The 20,451-nt window shown below is 35.4% G+C and overlaps 1 protein-coding gene, 1 long non-coding RNA gene and 1 pseudogene across 3 annotated transcripts; 1 reads left to right on the forward strand and 2 right to left on the reverse strand.

The window, feature by feature from the left end:
* Positions 1 to 4,714: 4,714 nt before the first annotated feature.
* Positions 4,715 to 11,374, reverse strand: LOC137713870 (protein BRANCHLESS TRICHOME-like). Its single transcript, XM_068453224.2, has 2 exons — positions 11,275 to 11,374; positions 4,715 to 6,286 (listed from the first exon to the last, which is right to left on the reverse strand). Exon 2 carries the CDS (start codon positions 6,107 to 6,109, stop codon positions 5,054 to 5,056), a length of 1,056 nt encoding a protein of 351 aa, XP_068309325.2. The 5' UTR covers positions 6,110 to 6,286; positions 11,275 to 11,374; the 3' UTR covers positions 4,715 to 5,053.
* LOC137713470 (protein CANDIDATE G PROTEIN-COUPLED RECEPTOR 7 pseudogene) lies at positions 11,085 to 13,537 on the reverse strand (annotated as a pseudogene). Its single transcript, XR_011065311.2, has 2 exons — positions 11,992 to 13,537; positions 11,085 to 11,374 (listed from the first exon to the last, which is right to left on the reverse strand). The product of XR_011065311.2 is annotated as a protein CANDIDATE G PROTEIN-COUPLED RECEPTOR 7 pseudogene (transcript).
* A 2,299-nt stretch (positions 13,538 to 15,836) lies between these two features.
* On the forward strand, positions 15,837 to 16,637 carry LOC148691168 (uncharacterized). Its single transcript, XR_015955953.1, has 2 exons — positions 15,837 to 16,074; positions 16,218 to 16,637. It is a non-coding gene; the product is annotated as an uncharacterized LOC148691168 (long non-coding RNA).
* The last annotated feature ends 3,814 nt before the right edge of the window (positions 16,638 to 20,451 follow it).

Consider the following 20,451-nt stretch of genomic DNA (forward strand, 5'->3'; position numbering starts at 1 on the left):
CAAGGCGCCTTATCAAATGAGACTTAATTAAAAAAAAAATTTCTTGAGTAGGGTCGTTTGTGTCACAAAGATTGTGGAATAATTTTCAAATAAATAAGGTCAATTTGTTCCTCAATTGAGACTTGAGCGTCAAAGAGACGAGACATAACAAGTCTATCGTCAGATTCCAGTTAGTCTTATTCAATGATCAAACCACAATCCAATGTTATCCAAGTCGTTCGACCAAATGAGATCTAATTTATGAGAAATTCTTGTGTATGACCACTCATGCCACGTCACTTGTTCACTAAGAAGAAATCATATCTTACACAAGCCCATTTTGGCAAACCCAGATGCAAGGATTCCTCTTATTTGTGTCATGTCTTGAGTGAAAAAGTGACTTGATCCAAGAAAAATATTTGGGAAATTTTATTTGAACTCATATAATCTCATTTTACATTCAACTTACTCTCTACACCTATATTATTTTTAATTAAAAGTTTAATATCTTGTTAAACCCAAATTTACTACCTAAACTACCCACATAAACCCAATTCAAAATATATATTTATCTTTACACCCATTCCGTACTAACTTTCTTCGTGAACTTAGACTTCGTGAGCTTCTTGATCATCTTACTTCGAGGGTTTGCTATAACAAACTGATAGATCAGAAGAAAGAATAAAACATAAGCTCATGATCAAACAAAAATATGAACTATGTCAAACAGAACTAGTCTACCATAATATCATACCTTGAGACCCTTTCTATCTACATTTTTCTGGACGTCTTCAAGCATGGTGATCCCGCTAGTATCGATGCTTCCAACAACTGTAATTTGATTTTAATTTTAGCATTAGACTCGTACTAAAGCTTAATGGCAGATATCGTAAAAGTTTAGTTTGTGACCGTTGCAGTTTGATCACTTACTGCCAATATCTATTACAACGTAGTGTAAGCTTGTTTCTTTCATTTTATCTTGTCGTCCTCCTCATGTACCACTTTGAGATCATGTGAACCAGATTCTGAGCATAGATTAAATCTCTATCTCGCTGACTACGTTATTTTCATATATCGATATCTAACTTGTATTTTTTTACCTTTCCCTTAAATAGTTTGCATTAGCAAAAGTAGATATTGGTGCATCAATTTGAAGAATAAGAACTCGTGGAATATTATTCACAACGTATGATCAATGCTTCTACAAATCGACGATGGGGTCTCATCACCGGACAAAGAGGATACTTGACATCTCCTTTCCTCACCACGGCATTCAAGGTCATGGCTCCTCTGTTTGTTATTTATCCAGGGCGTTTGGCTTCTATTGGAATTATCCTTCTGTCAAGTTTGAAGATTAAGCTGTACTTCCTGAAGATGAAATGGATATTGTGCCTTATGTGTTTGGAAAGTTCCGGATGTCTAGTTTATGAAGAATTTTACGATTCGTGATTTTTGATTTTTCTGAAAGATTTTATTGCTATTTTTAGTGCAGACAGCACATAATGATGATTTCTTGCGAATAAATGGCTAAGATAAATATTGATTAATTGCGTGATGAAAGTGGGATAAACATTGCGTGATAGTAGAATTTGATTATTTGGGATGTGGGTTTATTGATAAATTTTGGTTTTATTGTTAATTTCATCTTGTATTTGGTGGTAATTATAGGTAAAAAAAAATTCACAATTAAAATTTAAGTTGGGTGTATAAAGATGTTATATGAGTTCAAATAAAATTTTCCGAAATATTATATGGGTACATAGTACTTTGGTTTAACATGAAGAGCTGAATTAAAGGGTACAATTATACTTCCATGTGTCATGTATTATTGAGGTTTTTATTTTGAGTAAATTGCAGCAATGTTTCTTTAATTTTAACTCAATTAGAGTAATGGTTTATCAACTAAAAATTCATTACCATTGATCCCTTAACTCATCAAAACGTGCAGTTATGGTCCATCAACTAAAAATATATTATCATCAGTCCATCAATTTTAATCCAACTAGAGAAATGATCCTTCAACTTTAACCAAATTATAGCAATGGTCATTCCAACATAACTCATTTTGACAAAATTATGACGAAGTTGAAGAAAAGAACCATAGCTACACGTTTTGATGAGTTGAGGGACCTCAATTGTAGCAATGATCCTTCCAACATAATTTATTTTGACAAAATTTTGACGAAGTTGACGAAAATGACCATAGCTACACATTTTGATGAGTTAAGGGACCAATGGTAATATATTTTTAGTTGATGGACCATTGCTCCAATTTAATTAAAGTTGAAGGTCTATTGCTACAATTTATTGTTTTACTTCATTTGGAAGAGGCATCAAATACTGAAGCTGATTTCAAAGTACATTTTCACGTCCACGGTACAACCGTGAAGAGATGAGTAGAGTAAACTGGACAAGGAGTAGTACGCGGTACCATTTCTGTTAATTTAACAGGATAAGATTCATACAATGTGGAACCAGTACTTGTTTTGTATTTCTTGCTTTAGACTTAGAAATCAATCTCATCTCCTTGTAAATTTGTAGTCTCATGATTTTAGATGGTGAATTGCAATTGTTGTACGATGTGTTCGAAAAATACACGTTTATCTTGTTTAGATAGTGTTAACAATTTAGATATTAGACAACATGATCGATATGTCATGCACTTATGATATAATGTTAAGATACGAATCTGTGGCATTATTATTTTTACACAACTTTTGACACATGTTTTTTGTGTGGCCCAATTCGTAATGTAATTCAACGATCCAAAACATTTAGCTTTTAAATCTTCCCTCAAAATTATGTCTACAAAAAATCATCCAAATCTGAAATTTTTCTTGAAAAATAGGCACATTTTTTTGCAGTAGAGAGTGGAATTTGCAAATAACATAACCGCACGTGTATAGAGATCACAATGGTTTAAAAAATAGCAATGGAGTGGAGGTGCTCATTTCTTAATTTATAGTTATTCCGTTCCTCCTAGATAGCATAGACAATAGCTTGGCACAACTTCTTAATGGTAACATCTAATGAGTTGCTCGTCCGATTATTAGCATCCCAAGTAATAAACTCATGCCAATCCAAAGGTGGGGGATCACAACCACCCTTAGAAAGCACATGAGACCAAATACTGGCACTATACAAACACTTAGAGAACAAGTGATTGTGAGACTCATTATCAATCAAGTAAGTTGTTTATCCCTACGGTTATCAATTAATAGACGAGCTTATTGCTTTGATTAAATAGTAATGATTCTTTAAAGATAATTTGAAAAATGAACAGCTTTGATCATCACACAATATTATAGAATAGAAATGAGAAGGTAAAAGGGAAAATTACCAAACAGAATCATACACAGACATGGTGGATGAAAGTTTGAATTGATAACAACTAATTGTCTTTTAATCTTTGTATTAACCCGGTTTAGTCTTCCTAACAGTTATGGACCCTCAAAATAGAAACAATTTTGTGCAGAGATTCCAGGGTGTAATACCATCACAAATTCAAGTAATGATGCATTCTTCTCAAGTGGCAAGTGAATGGTTTTTAATCATACATGTTAAATACTTTTTCTGCTTCCCACAAATCTGTTTAATTGGATGGTAATCATCTTTAAACATCATAGAATCTTCCCTTCCCAAAATGATAATCTAACAAAGATTAACCCTCATCTGTTACATTATATAGACACAACCAATAGACGACAGTTATTTTTTTCTCATTTACTAGGAGAAAAATTGACAATAATCACTAACGGCTCGTTTGCATTTAAATGTTTCATGCACGAAACACCAATTAAGTGCTTCTTGTAGGAAGCACTTCAAGTGTTTTTTTTTTTTAGGATTCACTTGCATTTTTATTAACGATTAATTTTGAAAACTTTTTCACAAAAAACGCTTTTAATCATTTTAAAATTAATTTCAAATTAGTCATAATATTAACTATATATATGGTGGGTAAAAGGCTCGGCCGTGCCTAATACTCTCATTAACCACTGGTATATTTTTTTATGACTAATTTGAAATTTTTGGGCATCTCATATACCATAGCTGTGGTCCTTTCCTTCTGGATAAGGGCAATGCACGGTCCCTTTCGGGAAAGCAAACCAACTGTTTTTTTTTTTTTTTTTTTTTTTTAAGAGACGATAGCGATTTTATTCAAAATATTAATGAAGCAAATTCAATCAAGAAGGATGGCATCCTGATTAGGAGTCGGAGGCACCTCAAACCAATGATTAGAAACGGTAGAAATTAAGGCCAATTTAGCCAATCTATACACGGCTAAAGTGACGGATCTACATATGTGACTTACACTCACAGTAAAGAAGTTCCGCAAGCTAATTTTGACATCCTCAATTAATAAACCAATGGCAGAAAATCCACAGCTAGGACTGCTAATAGCTTGAACCACTTGTAACGCATCACTCTGCAGAATAACGTGCTGCCATTGCCGCTGTTTCTATGTAACCCCTCAGGCACTTTCCACCTCTCTTAAATCTAAGACCTAAAACATTTCCATATAATCTGTTTTATAAACCATATAATTATTCATGTACTAAAAATGCAGAGTCTCAAGTGAAATAAAAAATGAAGCTTGTGCATATCAGTGCATGTGTAGGTGTCTTCAAAACTCAAAAATGTACAAACACACACTTGAGTGGACTAAAATTGAAGCATGTGCATGTGTTCGTCACAAGTCAAAAGCATCACACATTTACTATAGAAGTCTACAAAATTTTTGAAGATTGGATCAGATCCAAAGCAAGACTTTTTTTTTTTCTGATTAATTTCATCATACAATAAAATGTACAATAAGCACAAAATCATACCACTCTTTCAACAATCCACATAAGAAAAAGATAATCAAGAATAAATTAACATGAGAAATTGGCTAAAGTAATCAGAAATCAAATCTTAATTGCTGGATTGATCAACGGCATAACCATAAAAATGGATGGCAAAACGAATAGATATGGACGACATATTGAGACATACTGAGAAACTAATCATTTCCAGCAATTAAAATTTAAAAAACGATTATTTTGGCCGATTTTCCATTTCACATTATGATCTTTCAACTAATAATGAAACTATTGGATCTAATGGGGCTCTTTTGCTTCATCAGAATTCTGAGCTGAGCTTTTTGGCATTCCAGCTTTGTACCCCAATGCCTACTTTTTGATCCAATTGCTCTGACAACTCTTGGGAATTCAACAAATCCTTTGATCCCTCTCTTTATGTGAGGATTTTCTGGTTCTGGTGAGGATCTTTTCTGAACCGCCATTGATGAAAAACCTCCACTGTTTTCACTAAAAGCTGCTTTCTCACCCAAAAGCACTTCCCTTGAAGTTGCAATAGAAAAACTGGAAACAGAGTCATTGTTTCGATCACCACTAAAAGCACCAGACTTTTCACTCGAATTATTAAAACTAGCAACATTAGCGTACTCACTCTTGTGTTTGATCTTGAAATGTGAGTTCTCTGCGGCGCTTAACATTTGTTTACACCCCTCCAGTTCTAACACCTTCTCTTCGAACAGAAGCCTCGCCTCGGTGAGCTTCATCTGAAGCCTCTCCTCTCTCAGCATCTCCACCATTCGAAGCATTTTCCTCTCCTCCTCGATCTCTTTCCTGTTCCTAATGATCTCCGACTTCCCGAAAGAAATCTCTCTGGCAAGCTCCTCGCAAACCCTCTCAATCGCTTCTCTCAACCTTCTCTCCTCCCCCAACTCTTTTGCCAGCATCTTGTTTGAACTCTCCACCTTCTTGCGCGCTTTTCGCTCGTATTTGAGCTTCGCTTTCATTTCGGTGATCTGGGCTCGCGTGTAATCCATCTCGGACTCCATTGCCGGCTTGAAGAAGGTGAGATCCCAGAAGGAAGCGGCGAGCTTGCGGGCGGAGATGGGGAGGTGCAGACAGTGGTGGACTTCTTGTTGCTTGTTGCTAAAGTTTCGGCACTGCTGCTGCTGGTTTTGTTGTCGTGGGAGTGGATTTTGATGAAGTTTTTGAGAATTATATGAAGGGTTTTCGTAAAGTTTCCAGGTTGGGAAAGTGGAGGTGGTGGTTTCAATATTTCTGATATTTTCTGGGCTAGGAGTAGTAGTAGTACTGGTGCCCATCATCATGAACATCTCCTCCTACCTATCTTCTTTTCTTTTGTGTGGCCTTTTTCCTTCTTAAATCCCTTTTTTTGCTGCTGCTTTCTTTCTACCTCTTTTTTTTTCTTCTAGGGGGACTATTTCAGCCAGGAAGGCAATTGGGGTAGGCCCATTTAATCTGAGAGAAGGTACTTTGGAGATGAGGATGTACTGTGTCAAAGAAAAAAATTAATATCAAATCACATTTGAGGTGACCTTAAATTGGAGAAATTTTTAAATGTGATAGTCACACCGTCGCGTCGCATGTTGTTATTAGTTGACGTGTTATAATATGAGTATTACAGTTAATACAAATATGCAAAGATACTAGCAAATAAAAAAAAAAAGGAGTAGATTTGTATTTTTACTTGCATATTTGGACCAAGATAATTTAGTACTAGCTTTTAGAGAATTTTCAGACAGTAAGAATATAAAATGCCCATTCCAAAATAGCTTTCATCTCTATTAAATATGCTAATATGAGTATACTTGATACATGATACCATATAGCGATCACTTAGTACTACGGTTTGGTTGTATTTCTCTTCACTTGGAAGTGAGATGTCTTAAGTTCAAATATCGTGGATGACGAATTTGATACCAAATTAGGTTGTCCATTGTATGACTAAACCAAACTCTCCCTCTCCCTATTGTAAAAATATCAATGTACTTAAAAAAAAAAAAAAAAAAAACTACATAGCGATGTCACATAAATCATACTGATAAAACTTCTCATTAAATTGGTCTCTCTCACTCTCCTTATTAATGGTTCACCTCTCCTTTAAACTCGGAGTGACTTAAAATAGTGGTGCAATGTAATGAGCTCACCTACATACCAGGCTGTCATGGTCAGCACAATTGAATGGTATCATAGGCTAGTTTTTTTGAGTAATGCGTGCTCATCAATTGGTAAATTAAATTTGTAAATTATGTGATAAGTTACTAATAAAAAATAAGTACGTTAATTAATATTTAAATAATAATTCAATCATCAACAACAATTTCATATAATCCGACTACTAGTGAAAGTTAATGGAGAAAGGACATTGTACAAGCACCACATGGTTGGTCTCCCTTTGTGTTGCTTGTTTAATTGTTTACACAATCCCTGGCCCCCTCCTTTGGTTTTCAATAGTAACCAAATTATTTGATTACTCCCAACCTAACACTTAGATGTACCCTTTTGTTCAAAAAGAAGAAAAAAAAAAAGAAAAAAAAGGAACACTTAGATGTACCCTGTGCACCTTCAAAACTTTTTATATCGGTTGTAATGCGATAATGAGCATGTCTCAATCTCTCCTTACGTACTTTTGTTGTTGCACTTTCTTTTATAACCTACTTCAAACTCTAGAAAAACACAAAATATAAAATTTCCAATACATCGTCAGAACAAAATTTTAGCTCTCGATGTTATTCTCCTTGAAACAATGCGTTGCGGGTCCAAATCAGAGGTTGGAGCACAAATATGCAAGGGCTGAATTTTTTTGTTTTACGCCTCTTGAATTGCTCTTCACTCAACTTCACGATATGTTTTATTTGTTGTATGCTACAATTGAGGATATATCTTTCTTCACTTAACTAAATTACTCCATCGCAATATGCAAGCTTTTTCATCTTAGTCCAATTTTTTTATTTTTAATGAAAGAAGATACTAAATTAGATAGAATGATTACGGTCACAACCAATCCCAATACAATAATAATAAAAAAATTAAGAAAAAAAACCTTTTTTACACAACATGCAACGACCTATCCCAAATATAAAAACCATTAAATTGAAACCATGTACTAGTCTCTACACAGACCCGTCTACAGCTTCTTCCGTTTGCCATCCAAAGACCGTCTGTCAAGGCAAAACCTTCAGTAATGAAGATTGTGTTATGCCCCAGACAACTAGCTCCAACCACAATCGAAGTTTCATCTTCGTTCCTAATTATAAAGCCAATTGTAGTTGCGGAGTTCATAACTGAACCATCAAAGTTATTTTCAGGAGCCCTTTTGTAAGGTTTTCCATTTAGGGCTAGTTTGGTATTACTGTGCTTAAAAAAAAAAAAAAAAAAAAAAAAAAAAAAAAACACTGCTTATGCTGTGTTGTGAGAATAAACAGCTGTAAAATAAAGTTGTTGAGTATTTGGTAAACATTTTTTTTTTGTAAAAGTGTTTTTAACAATTAAAAAAAAAAAAAACAGTGTCTGAATGTTTGGTAAATATTGTTGTGCTTTTATATAAATTGATGTGAATATATTAAATGCCTAAAAATGATATGGTATTTAATATGATATAATAATTATTAAAGACAATAATGTAGGAGCAAATATTATAATTTTGTAAAATATGTAGGGGTATCCTTGCCATTTGCAAAATATTAATATTATTACTATTACTACTATTATTATTAATATTATCATTATTATTACTAGCATATGAGCACACACAAAGTGTGAGATTTTATTTTATTGAAATAAAAGGAGAGAGGAAGAGAGTGATAGAGTACGAGGGAGTGAGAATTTTTATTTTTATTTTTTAATTTTAATTAGAGATATGTCAAGATTATATGTAAACGAGACTTTGATTATTTTAATTGCTTTATTTAAAAAAAAAAAAAAAAACTTTTGGACTAGCCATGCAATGAATGGTTGGTATAAGTGAGATGAGGATCCTCTTTGGATCCACTTTGTGAGGAACTTAAGGATTCTCAAATCATGTATGTTTATCATACATTATACGTTCATAAATTATTTACTTTTATTTAAAATTAAATATGAACAGTATCTGATAAAAGCTTATCACATAATGTATGATGAACAGACACGATTTGAGGATCTCTACGATCCTCATTCGTATAAGTGTAGCTATTTATATTTCTTTTGGCATTTCTATGATTTGAAAAATTAATATATTAAAATATAAAATAATAATTAGACACATTGGTTGGAGTGTAAATTTAACATGTAGATCACCAAATTGAAATTTGATGTTCAATATTTGACACCTTCGAAAAGGCTCAAATATGAATTGTCAAAATTTAATTTGAAAGTGATGTCATATTTCTTTTATTCCAATGAGTGTGTTAACTTACTATTTTATTATATATTGGTCACCACAACTATAGTTTTTAAGAAAAAGTAATTTAATATAGTTAAAAGTTCCAAACCTATTGGTGAATTATGGACCCCACACATTAAATAATAAACTGACTTCATTTTGTTTGTTGGAAAAAAAAAAAAAAAAAAAAAAAAAAGCGCTACAAAGCAAGTAGTCAAATAACTAGCTGTCATTTCAATTATGACATCTTCTTTTGAGCAACCATTGATGTCTTTTACGCCTGAACAATATTTGACTACTAAAAAATTAGTAAAAATTTCTACTCAAAATTTCTCAAAATTGTTTGTTATATATTTAGAGAACTTCGTGTTTATAATCAAAACCGTTTATATTATAAATCACCCTATAAAAATCAGCTCTGCAAAAAATCAATTAAAATTAAAATCGTTTAGTAATCAAACTATTTAAAACAAATGAACAATATTGATAAAAGCATTACGAACCGTCTATGTATTTGCTACAATAGATTGACTAAAAAATCTTAGTTTTAATTTATATTTTGCAGAGATCTTCATATTATGATTCATAATATGAAGAGTTCTGATCATAAACACAAAACTCTATGACTCTTAAGTAGGAGTTCCTATTCATCTTTTAGTAGCCAAGTATTATTCCGTCTAGTTAACATCTCTAGAGATGCTCTGAGTTCCATTAAATATGATGATCATGAAAAGGCGATGCCATGTACACTAGTAATATTCCCATGTTCTAAGGAGAAACCCTTACATTCACATGCCCTTATATTCCAAAATTCAGATGTTTGCTCAATTATAACTTGTTATTTTGGTCCATTAGTACACATACCTATTGGATCCTAAAAATTCTGTGGAAAATTCCTAGGTTTTTAGGCAGAAAAATGAAATTCTTAAAGTAACACACACAAGACTTAGAACATCTCCAAATGAGATGTCAAAAAGTTCAAATCAACAATAAAATGAAATAAGACAACACACGTGTTTTCCAACCCAAATGCCCATTCTTATGTGGCATAACATGCATTAGCAAAAATCCCCTAGCTCTCAAATTTGACAATGGCTTTAAATATTTTTTTAATAATTTTTAAATGTTTTTATTAATTTATTATTGATTTAAATATTTATTATACGTGGTTGTTGGTTGACCATGCTTTTTATTGGTTTAAGACGTTTATTATAATTTAAAATTTAATATATCGAATGAAGAAAAAAACTTTAAAAGAAGTACCTCATACACTGTATTTTAAAATTGACATGACCCCATGATACCTAATATGATTCCAGTTATAAATAAGTCTCAGCCTGGATGGAGCCATCACTCGTAATCCAAAATAGTTATGATGTACTTTTGTTATTCAGTTTTTAATTTGGAGAACAATAGCTGACGAACGGACGACTATTTTGAAGTGCAAATGTTGAGATTGAAATCCTGAAAGTCACTGGGATAGCTAATAAGATCAAGTGATGATGGAACATGGAAAATGAGTCACGATTAAATAAAGATGGAGGTTCGATTTCTTTTCATCGTAACGAAACAAGACGTTTGTTTGGACAATCGATCAAATGTGAGGTTAGAAATGGGCTTATACAATTTTACGTTTATTTTTACACTAGGGGAAGAGGAAGTTCGGCTAAGCCACATAATGGGCAACCTAATATGGTATCGAATTCACCATCTACGAGATTCGAACCTAAGACCTCTCACTTCCAAAGAAGAAGAATATCACTAGACCGTAGTACTGAATAACAGTAATAACATTGCTTTTGTAATAAAAATAAAAGCAACTGACGTAGTACCACACACATACTTGAAGATTCGAAATCTAGATCAACTCCATGAGCATTTACTAAAATAAAGATGCCATAAACGAAATAAACATAATATGAAACTAGAGATAAGTAGGGCTTGATTCTGGGTAGATTAGTGTTATAATTTTATATAGTTGAATAATAACACAGGATGGAACATGCCTTCTAGTAGTACAGTCATGCACAGAAGAATCATTTCAAGTTGCACAAATTCTAAATTGACTGATGCAAATATGTTATCACAATTTAAGAAAAAACTGATACACCTTACCGAGAAAAATGCTCGAGCTCTTATACTCCAAAATCAAAAGGAAACGGATAGAAGCAAGGAAGCGTAGCCACAACGCAAATTACGTTTTTCATCCACTAACCTGTATCAATTTTGCATTCAACAGTAATTCTAGTACGCAGGTAAGTTAGACACTAGCTATATCTCACGATGCTTAATATAAAGAACTCAGTTATAACAAAAATTGCAAAATCAAAGGACACAATAGTAAATGATGCCTCATTTGATACACAAGAAGACCAACGCAAACGACACCATACAACAATCCCAAATTGCAAATGATTGGACTGATTAATCTTTGATCATTTTGTGTGGTTTATAATCTCTATTCTCTTCCATTAAGGCTAGATTGATCATGTTTCTATTTTCCAAATCCCCTCTCTACCACATGAAAACTATACACTTCGCAGAAGTAGCCACTCCACCATGAACCAAATTTATGCAGAATCAAAGGGCTCCACAAAAGTAAAATTCGAAAAAAAAGAAAAATGATGAAATAACACACCCATTTTGCAAAAATTCATGCCAGACATTATGTTTTGGGAGTTACACATATTCTTCGATTCACATAAAAATTTACGAGGGTGTGACATTATCCTATTAACTACTAACTTCAATTATAAGAAAAAACAGGCAGTCAACAACATGAAACCTAAAAAACACACAAACTATATCCCACTGTGATGAACGAAACTCTACCTTGGTCTTCCCAATTGGATCAAGGGCACCATCTTCCTTCTTCTCTACACTAAATCACAATTCAAACTCATCGTCAAGCTTCAGCTGCTCAGCTGCAGCCTCTTCCTCCTCATCATCGATCACAAAGTAAGGATTGTGCGCCTCCGGCTTGAACTTGTACCCCGTAAACACATAGAAAGCAAGCGTAGCCAACTCCGCAGCAACCACACTGGTCCAAAGGTACCGGTACGATGTGATGGTCTCCAATGCATAAACTACAACTCTTGTAAAGTAAATGTAGCATATAACCACAATGTAATACTGCCTGAACAGAGTCAGCTTCATCAAATTCACCGCAGCCTTCCCATCGGTCCTGGCCGCCTCCCTCAAGTTTTTAATAGACCACACAATCGGGAACAAAACTGCGCAGCAGCAAACAACATCGACAAGCAGAAACACCTGCTTCCAAGTAACCCAATCATGCCCGAAAGGCCCGGTCTCGTCAATCACAACCTGCGCAATGTTAGCTATCACCTGAAGCGGAATCACAATCATCAACACCTTCTTCTCCTTATCTTGCAAAAAGGGTTTCAAAAACGACCACCCGGTTCCGATCAAAACAATTAAAGTAAACAATGTGACACCCTTTAAGAAGCTGAATATATAGAACAACACATCCCAGCCGTGAGCGCTACCGGTGCGCTTGATGTACGACTTGTCCTCCGCCTCACAGAGCAAGTTAAAGGCCTTGAGAATTACGACAGCGAGCATAAAGAAATGGATTCTAAAAACGGTAAGTCGTTTTTCGTAAAGCACGAAAACCCAAAGTCCGGCGAGAGAGGCGTAGACTAAAGAGAACAGGAAGTAAATGCTAGGGAGAATGGTTTTACCGGCGGATAGGTAATCACGGCGGTCGTTCTTCCTCCCCTCGAGGTTGTACGCCGCCGATTTGACGTCCATGGAGACCTTGAGCGGCTGGAGACAGTTGGCGAAGAGGAGGGTGTACTGATCGGCGTCGGTCTCGGAGAAGACGGTGGAGAATCGATCGCCGCCGTTCAGGGATTTGAAGGTGTAGACGGGCTTGACGAGGGTCGAATCGAGGGCGCAGCGGATTTCACGCTCCTCGAGCTGCTGGAAGACGTGGATCCAGGAATCGCGGGTGCAGAGGAAGAATCCGACTTTGGAGAGGTCCGGATCCGGTTGGGGAAGATCCAAGAGGACGATTTTGGAGACGTTGAGCTCCAGGAGGCCCTTGTGGGTGAAGCCGAACTCGTCGAAGGGGATGATTGGGCGCCAGTCGGACCGGATCGAGGAGAATCGGATCTCGGCGGAGCAGAGAGAGAAGAAGGCGAGGAGAGAGAAGAGGAGGAAGAGTGGGAATTGGCGAGGGGCGAACGACATCGTTTTGGGTCGGTTATGGGACTGCAAATCTCTGAGTGTGAACTGCTGAGATTTGATCGTCGAATGGAGAAGAAGACTTGTCCTCTTGCTTCGTTTTCTTTTTCCTTTTTTTTTTTTTTTTTTTTTTTTTTTCTTGTGAGATTCTATTTTCTTTCTTCTTCTTTTTTCCCCTTTTGGTTGGGGGTTTTTTTGTTTAATTGCAATTAAGGACTCAGTTTAAGATGTGCTGTGACGAAGACGTTTGAAGAGAAAATATTTTTGGGATCTAAAAGTATTTAAGTGGTTCGTACAAGAAGCATCAGTTACCTGCATTACTTCAAATGTTTTTTCATAATTAACTTATATTTTTACTAAGAATTGGTTTAAAAAACATTCTCAAAAAACATTTTCAGTTATTTAAAAACACTGTCCAAACGAGTCCTTACTTTGTTGCCTTAGTTGGTTTGATTTCTTGGTTTGAAGCTGGAGGTTAACTTTCATTTGGTGATGCGTTATTGTTTGGCTTACCAAATTTGCGATTGTTGAGATTTCATTATAATTTTGATTGATTGAGATTTTCTGTTACTTGGTAGAATCAGTGACATGCATTGTCTAGTTAATACATAACACATGTTGCAGAATCTTGGATTATAAATAAAGTTTGTAACACCTTGTTATGTTTTTAATTGGATAGTGTGCAACTCGTTCTATCGTGTGGTATGGAAGTTTGCATCCAAATTTTTAAGATGACAATATTTGTTACTCATTTCTCGCATTGTGACAGAGAAGTATAATCAAACTAAGACATGACTTTGAATGGGTTGATAATTGATAATAATCCCTCTAGTATAGTGGATCACTTGGTGCATATATATTCAGGGGCGAATCTATTAAGGGACCTGGGTGGTCCTAGGACCACTCAGAAGTTTGATTAAGTGGCTGTGAGGGCCTCCGAGGACCATCCAAGTCTAGGCATGTAGTAGAGGGGGAGGAGCGTGGCTGCACATCGTTTTTGGTATTTTGCATTCTAGAAACCGGAGGAAGAAGAAGACTAAATGGTTTTGAGCCAAGTCATATAAGTAAAACAGTGCGCTCGGTTAAATGGTTTGAAAAGACACCCTCCTTTGAGCCTGTACTAAAGCCCGTTCTTTGATATATAATTTTTACCATTTTTTATTAATAAAAAAAAAAGAAAAAAGATTCAAACTTTCAAAGATATCTGACTTTTCCAATTCCAATACTAACAACCCTAATTGGCTATCCCATTCCCCAATTCCACCCTCTTCCTCCACGACGAGGTCCACGGACAACCAGTCAGCTGTCTTTTCTCCACCATCATTTAATCTCTTCATTTTTAAATTTAAGTAAATTTTTCATTTTAGTCTAAATTAATCACGTAGAATGTTAAATTATAGTTATTGTTAATTTGTTATGATTTTTTGATATTGTTTGGATCATGTGTTGCTTAGTAAATTTATATTTTTTACTTCATCAATTGATATGTTTTTTTTTTTTGTTTTGCTTAATTGATATGTGTAGAAATTAGGAGTATGAAACAATATTACAAATGAAAATCATTAGAATATAAAACCTTGTCATAGACAAATTTAGTCTTTATACCTTGTAATGTTGTTTGTACACATATTATGAATGGAAAATTGTAATTTATCGTTTAATTTTTCAAAGTTATATTTCGTCCAATGTTTTAAAAAAATGCTAGGCGCTAGTCGGGTGGGGGGCAAGGACCTAGCACCTATGCGGCCCTAGACGGATTTATGTAAATTTATTATATATCTTGTAAATAAGTGTCTATTTACATTTAAAAAAAAACTATACTTGTATGGATAATAAAAGAATGACAAAATGCAAAAATAGAAGTAGAAGAATACACAAAGTACATCCATCCAACAAGTTCAATATTTAAAAAACAGTAAGCATATAATCATAATGAGGAGTATTCTTGGATGATAGATTAAATTCTTCTTGTTCATGATCCTTGCATTGGATTAGACATAGACTAAACTATTTAACATTGTTGTATCTAGTTTATTTCTTTGTTTTGTAAGTATCCTCTCAAAATTTCTCCAATTCATTTCACAATTGGATGAACTTGTAGTCAATCCATCATTTGCAAATTAGGTACACCACTTCCACAAGTATACCACCATAAACTAAAAAATAAAAAGCACACAATGAATAAAAATAAAAAAAACCAATCCGTCCAGGACCGCCTAGGCGCCGCCTACGACTGCCTAGCTCCAAACCAATTTTTTGAAACGATTTGCTCTAAATCGGGGTGGGTCTTCACTGTCTAGCGCTTAGGCCGATTTTTAGAACACTGATTTTGCTTAATATTTTTTGGAGCATTTATATTGGGACCACCCAATATTAAAATCCTGGATCCACCACATATATTGGTAGCTATTTATTGGAAAAATTATACGTAAGGTATACTTTTAGCTTTTACTTTTAAATTGAGACAAGACTTTTAAATTATTTCGAAAATAGACAATTTTTATGCATGTGTATGGGCGTTTTTTCTGTTCGTGTTTAAGTAATGAAATTGCCCCTTCGTTTTCTTTTGAAATCGCGACTGATGGGAGAAACTTAGCTTAGATCTAGTTCTTCTCCGTCCAATTTTGTTTCGTTCTCCCTACTCTTTCTTGCTTCCTTTGGATTCTTGATGGATTTATTAGCTTATGATTTGAGTTTCAATATTTGAAGGTAAGTTTTGTTCCGATTTCACCTTTGTTGTTCAAATTTGAGTTTTGCTCTTCACTTTTTGTTCCGATTTAGTTTTGAATGAATTTATTTGCGATTAGTTTTGATTTAATTATTTGATTGTTTGGATGCTTTAAACTTTGCAGGTATGCTTATTTTTCGCATTCAGATACTGAAATCCATCGTTGCATGCAGCTAACTCGATCGGGATGCTCATGGACCGATGGAGAGAAGAAGCCCTGTGGTGCACATGTTGCGGGTACTTGTCCCAAACCCTACCATGTAAGACATATTTGCTGGATTGTCACCGAGAATGTAGTCTACCTGCTTATTTGCCTTTAAGATTAGGGTTTCTGATGTGAATTAATCTTGAGGATCCACATGTTGCCACTCCTCCATTTAAAACTTAGATACTTTGCATATGTTAGGAGGAGTGATGCTGATGTGACATATTGGAGATTGCTCTCACTTGCATTGTAGAACTGCCGTCCTGTAATTAAACGATATCGTTTTGGATATAAGCACAATATCGATACAGAAGTATAACGAGAGGATTCTATTAGAAATGTTTTTTTGATAATATGTCAGTATGTTTTATTCACGACGATGATTGTATTGGTGTATTATTAACGACATATGGACGCTCTATGTATAATAAGAACAAACACGCTTTCTATAAGTCGGACTTGTGATCCCAGGGTGGCTTACTACCGGAGGTATATTGGGCCTGAAAACTAGATGTGCCCGCAAGTAGAGAGCATATATAGTAGTCTAAATGTGATTTGTATAACTAGAATTCTTTATCCTTTCTCCAAAAAGCTCTGCACAAAATTAAATTATTATAAGTCATTTGACCTTTAAGAGTTTATGGTTAGTGATTTTCACACGCCTCATTTGGTGTTGTGTGCTTCATTTGTGAGTGTAAAAAAATTATAAGATAGTCAGTTTAGAGTGCAAACGGAGAAAAAAATGAGTTACAAAAAGATTAAAACCTTGGAAGGAGAATTTAGTTCCAGGTCTCTTGTTGTAGAAATTAGAGAACAGAAGCACAGAAAGAATAGATTGCATGAAAGGTTATCTTTCTCATTACTGTTGAACGTGTTAATATACTGATGTACAATAGAGTCCTAGTCTTAGTTACCTTTTTATTTCTAAAACAAATTAACAACTTTACATTTGAATTTAAAAATTAGATAGAATCCAGGGTCGAGTAGGATTGTTGTTTAACATACTCCCGCAAACCGAGCATCGGAGGATGAACCAGTTTGGAAGACAGTAGCAGGTGGCTCGCCTTGAGCAGTTCTTTGGTCAGTAACTCTGCCGGTTGATCAACTGATGGTAGAAAACGAACCTGATGACTTCCCAACTCAACATTCACAAACAAAATGGTAGTCAAGCTCTATGTTTCGGGTACGTGCATGGAACACAGAGTTAGCTGCCATGTAGGTCGTGCTTAAATTATCGCAGTAAAGATAAACTAGGAAAAGAGTTGAAATCCCCAATTCGTGTTGCATGACTTCCTTCATGGTTCCACACTCGCAGGTGGGGATGGCGTGTAATGCATCACGCTCGTCCCAAAGCCCCTTGAGTTTGGTGTAGTAGGCGATAATGCTCATTTCAGATTGAGTGCAGTCGTGGATTGCCTGCTCAATGTGAACATATGAACGTTGTTGATACGGGAGTAGCATTCCTTCAGTTTAATTATTCCAAATGTCAGCGACCACTCCATTGTTATTGAAAGTCAAGAGTGGGTATTTGGAACTATTGGTTAGGTTGATTATTAGGATGTAGTTGTCAGCTTACTTCTAGTCATATCTTGTAAAGATATTGTATCTTCTTTTCAATACTTATAGGGTGGTTATAGCTTTTTTTGCTTTACCCCTCACCTTACTTTTCTGCTCCTTGTTTTATGGAGCTGCCATGTAGGAATGTTTCAAGGGTGATTAGTGTGTTGATCACTCCTTGCCCTATATATCTTGTATCCTTGTGTGGTTGTTTCCTCATGAATCATAATACAAACAAACACTTAAATCTCAACATGCTATTAGAGTAGGAATAACGTGTCTCTGTGATACTTGTTGCTTTGTTCTTCAAGCATTCTTCCATGGCTGACGAAAACCCTATTCTCGAGTTCGAGGCTCGTAGCTCACTTGGAGCTAGTCACCAATATCAACCGGAGATTGATGTAAATCCAAATCAAGGGTTGAGTTCTACGCTTCTAAATGAGTTCAACAGGGCAATTTCCCTTGCCCTAGGAGGAAGATCAAAGCTAGGGTTCATAAATGGAAGTATTGAAGCTCCTGATGCTTCCTCTTCCACTTATGAATCTTGGCTCAGCAAAGATTAGTTGGTCATGTCCTGGCTCCTCAACTTCATGGAGCGTAAGATAATTGAAATATTCAGCTACTCTGAGTCATCTCTCCAGCTATGGAAGTTCATGCAAGAAATGTATGGAAATCAGAACAATGCAGCTCGTGTGTTTCAGCTTAAAAAGGATATCGCGAGCAAGCAACAAGATGGAAAACCTTTTGTTCAGCTTCTTGGAAGTCTTAAAGGTATGTGAAATGAGTTGGAAGTATATCGTCCACATACGACAGACTTAACACTACTTCTTAAAGGGGCTGAAGAAGACAAAATTTTCTAGCTTTTTTCAAGTTTGGGGTCGGAATATGATGATCTGCGCAGCCACATTCTCATGAATCCAAAACTTCCCACGTTTGCCAATATTTGTGCAACAATTCAAAGGGAAGAAGTGAGGAAAAAGGTTATGAACGCTGGTACCACAACGGCTCCCTCAGAAGTTAGAGCTTATTTTTCTAGTGATAAGAAATACTTCCCTAGTGATAAGAAGTACAAGGGAAGAAATCCTCATCTCAAATGAAAACATTTTGATGCCATCGGACACGTGAGGGATCATTGCTGGATTCTTCATCCTGAGCTCAAACTAGACTTCAAGAAAAATGAAATGTTTATTCAGAAGAAGCCTTAGTTTCCCAGTTACAAAGCTAACCTAAGTCAAGACCAAAACCTTTGGCATCAAAGACTAACTCATCCATCTGAGTCCGTTTTGTCAAGATTGTTTCCAAATATGTGTAAAGAAGTAATCCAGTATGATAGTTGTTATTTTTGTAGATCCACTAGGTTACCTTTTGGTTCATCCTTAAATAGGACCAAACAAGTTTTTGAACTTGTTCATTCAGATGTATGGGGACCCCTTTTTGAATCTTTTGATGGGTATAAGTATTTTGTAACTTTCATAGATGATTTCTTGAGTGCTATCTACCAGAAAGTTTCTCAATCTTATGCTGCCTATTTGAAAACCATCACTAGTCACTGCGAGCCTTAAACCTTTCCAGAAGCAAGCTGCCAAGAAGTTTGGAGAAATGCCATGGAGGAAGAACTTCGTGCTCTCACTAATCACAACACCTGGAGTGTAGTTAGACTTCCACTAGAAAAAATGGCAGTTAGTAGTAAGTGGATCTACAAGATCAAATTCCACTCAGATGGATCGATTGAAAGACACAAATCTAGGTTGGTGGCTAGAGGATTCACTCAAACATATGTCGTGGACTACAAGGAAACATTCGCTCCAATTGCCAAGATGAACACTGTGAATGTGTTATTGTCTGTTGCTGTGAATAAAGGATGGTCTTTATACCAATGGATGTTAAGAATTCATTCTTATATGGCAACAGACAATAAGCCTGGCATGGTAGCTTCATGTAGACCTCATTGTATTGAGGATGTCCCAGTGGTAGCTTTATGTAGCGCCATGTAGACCTCATTGTATTGAAGATGAGGTCTACATGAAGCTACCATCGGGACATCCTCAATACAATGAGTCTGGCATGGTGTGTAGGTTGCACAAATCCATTTATGGATTAAAAAAATCCCCAAGAGCCTGGTATGCAACCTCAGTTCGGTTCTTGAAAAAGTTGGTTTTCAAAAAAGTCATGCAGACTCATCCATGTTTGTTCGAACAGGAATGGTTGGAAAACTTGTAGTGTTGATATATGTTGATGACTTAATAATCACAAGGGACAATGCTGATGAAATTGCAAACCTCAAGGTCTCCCTACAACAAAAGTTCTCCATCAAAGATCTTGGAAGGTTAAAATATTTTCTGGGGATAGAAATGGCCTCATCAAGTTAAGGGCTATTTCTTAACCAAAGGAAATATATCCTCGATCTTCTCACGGAATCGAACATTAGGGATACCAAGCCAGTTCAAACTCCTCTTGGCAGCAAGCTCAAGCTTAACTTAGAAGGCAAACTGCTGCCTAATATTGGTTACTATTAACGGTTTGTTGGTAAGTTAATTTATTTAACTATCACAAGACGAGACATTACCTTTGCAGTAAGCTTAGCTAGTCATTTCAT

Source organism: Pyrus communis, chromosome 14 (assembly GCF_041283825.1).
Source record: "Pyrus communis isolate YQ-2024b chromosome 14, ASM4128382v1, whole genome shotgun sequence".
Taxonomy (NCBI): Eukaryota; Viridiplantae; Streptophyta; class Magnoliopsida; order Rosales; family Rosaceae; genus Pyrus; species Pyrus communis.

What these genes read in the sequence shown, in the direction of transcription:
- LOC137713870 (XM_068453224.2), bottom strand. Translation starts at nt 6,109, where the DNA reads ATGTTCATGATGATGGGCACCAGTACTACTACTACTCCTAGCCCAGAA.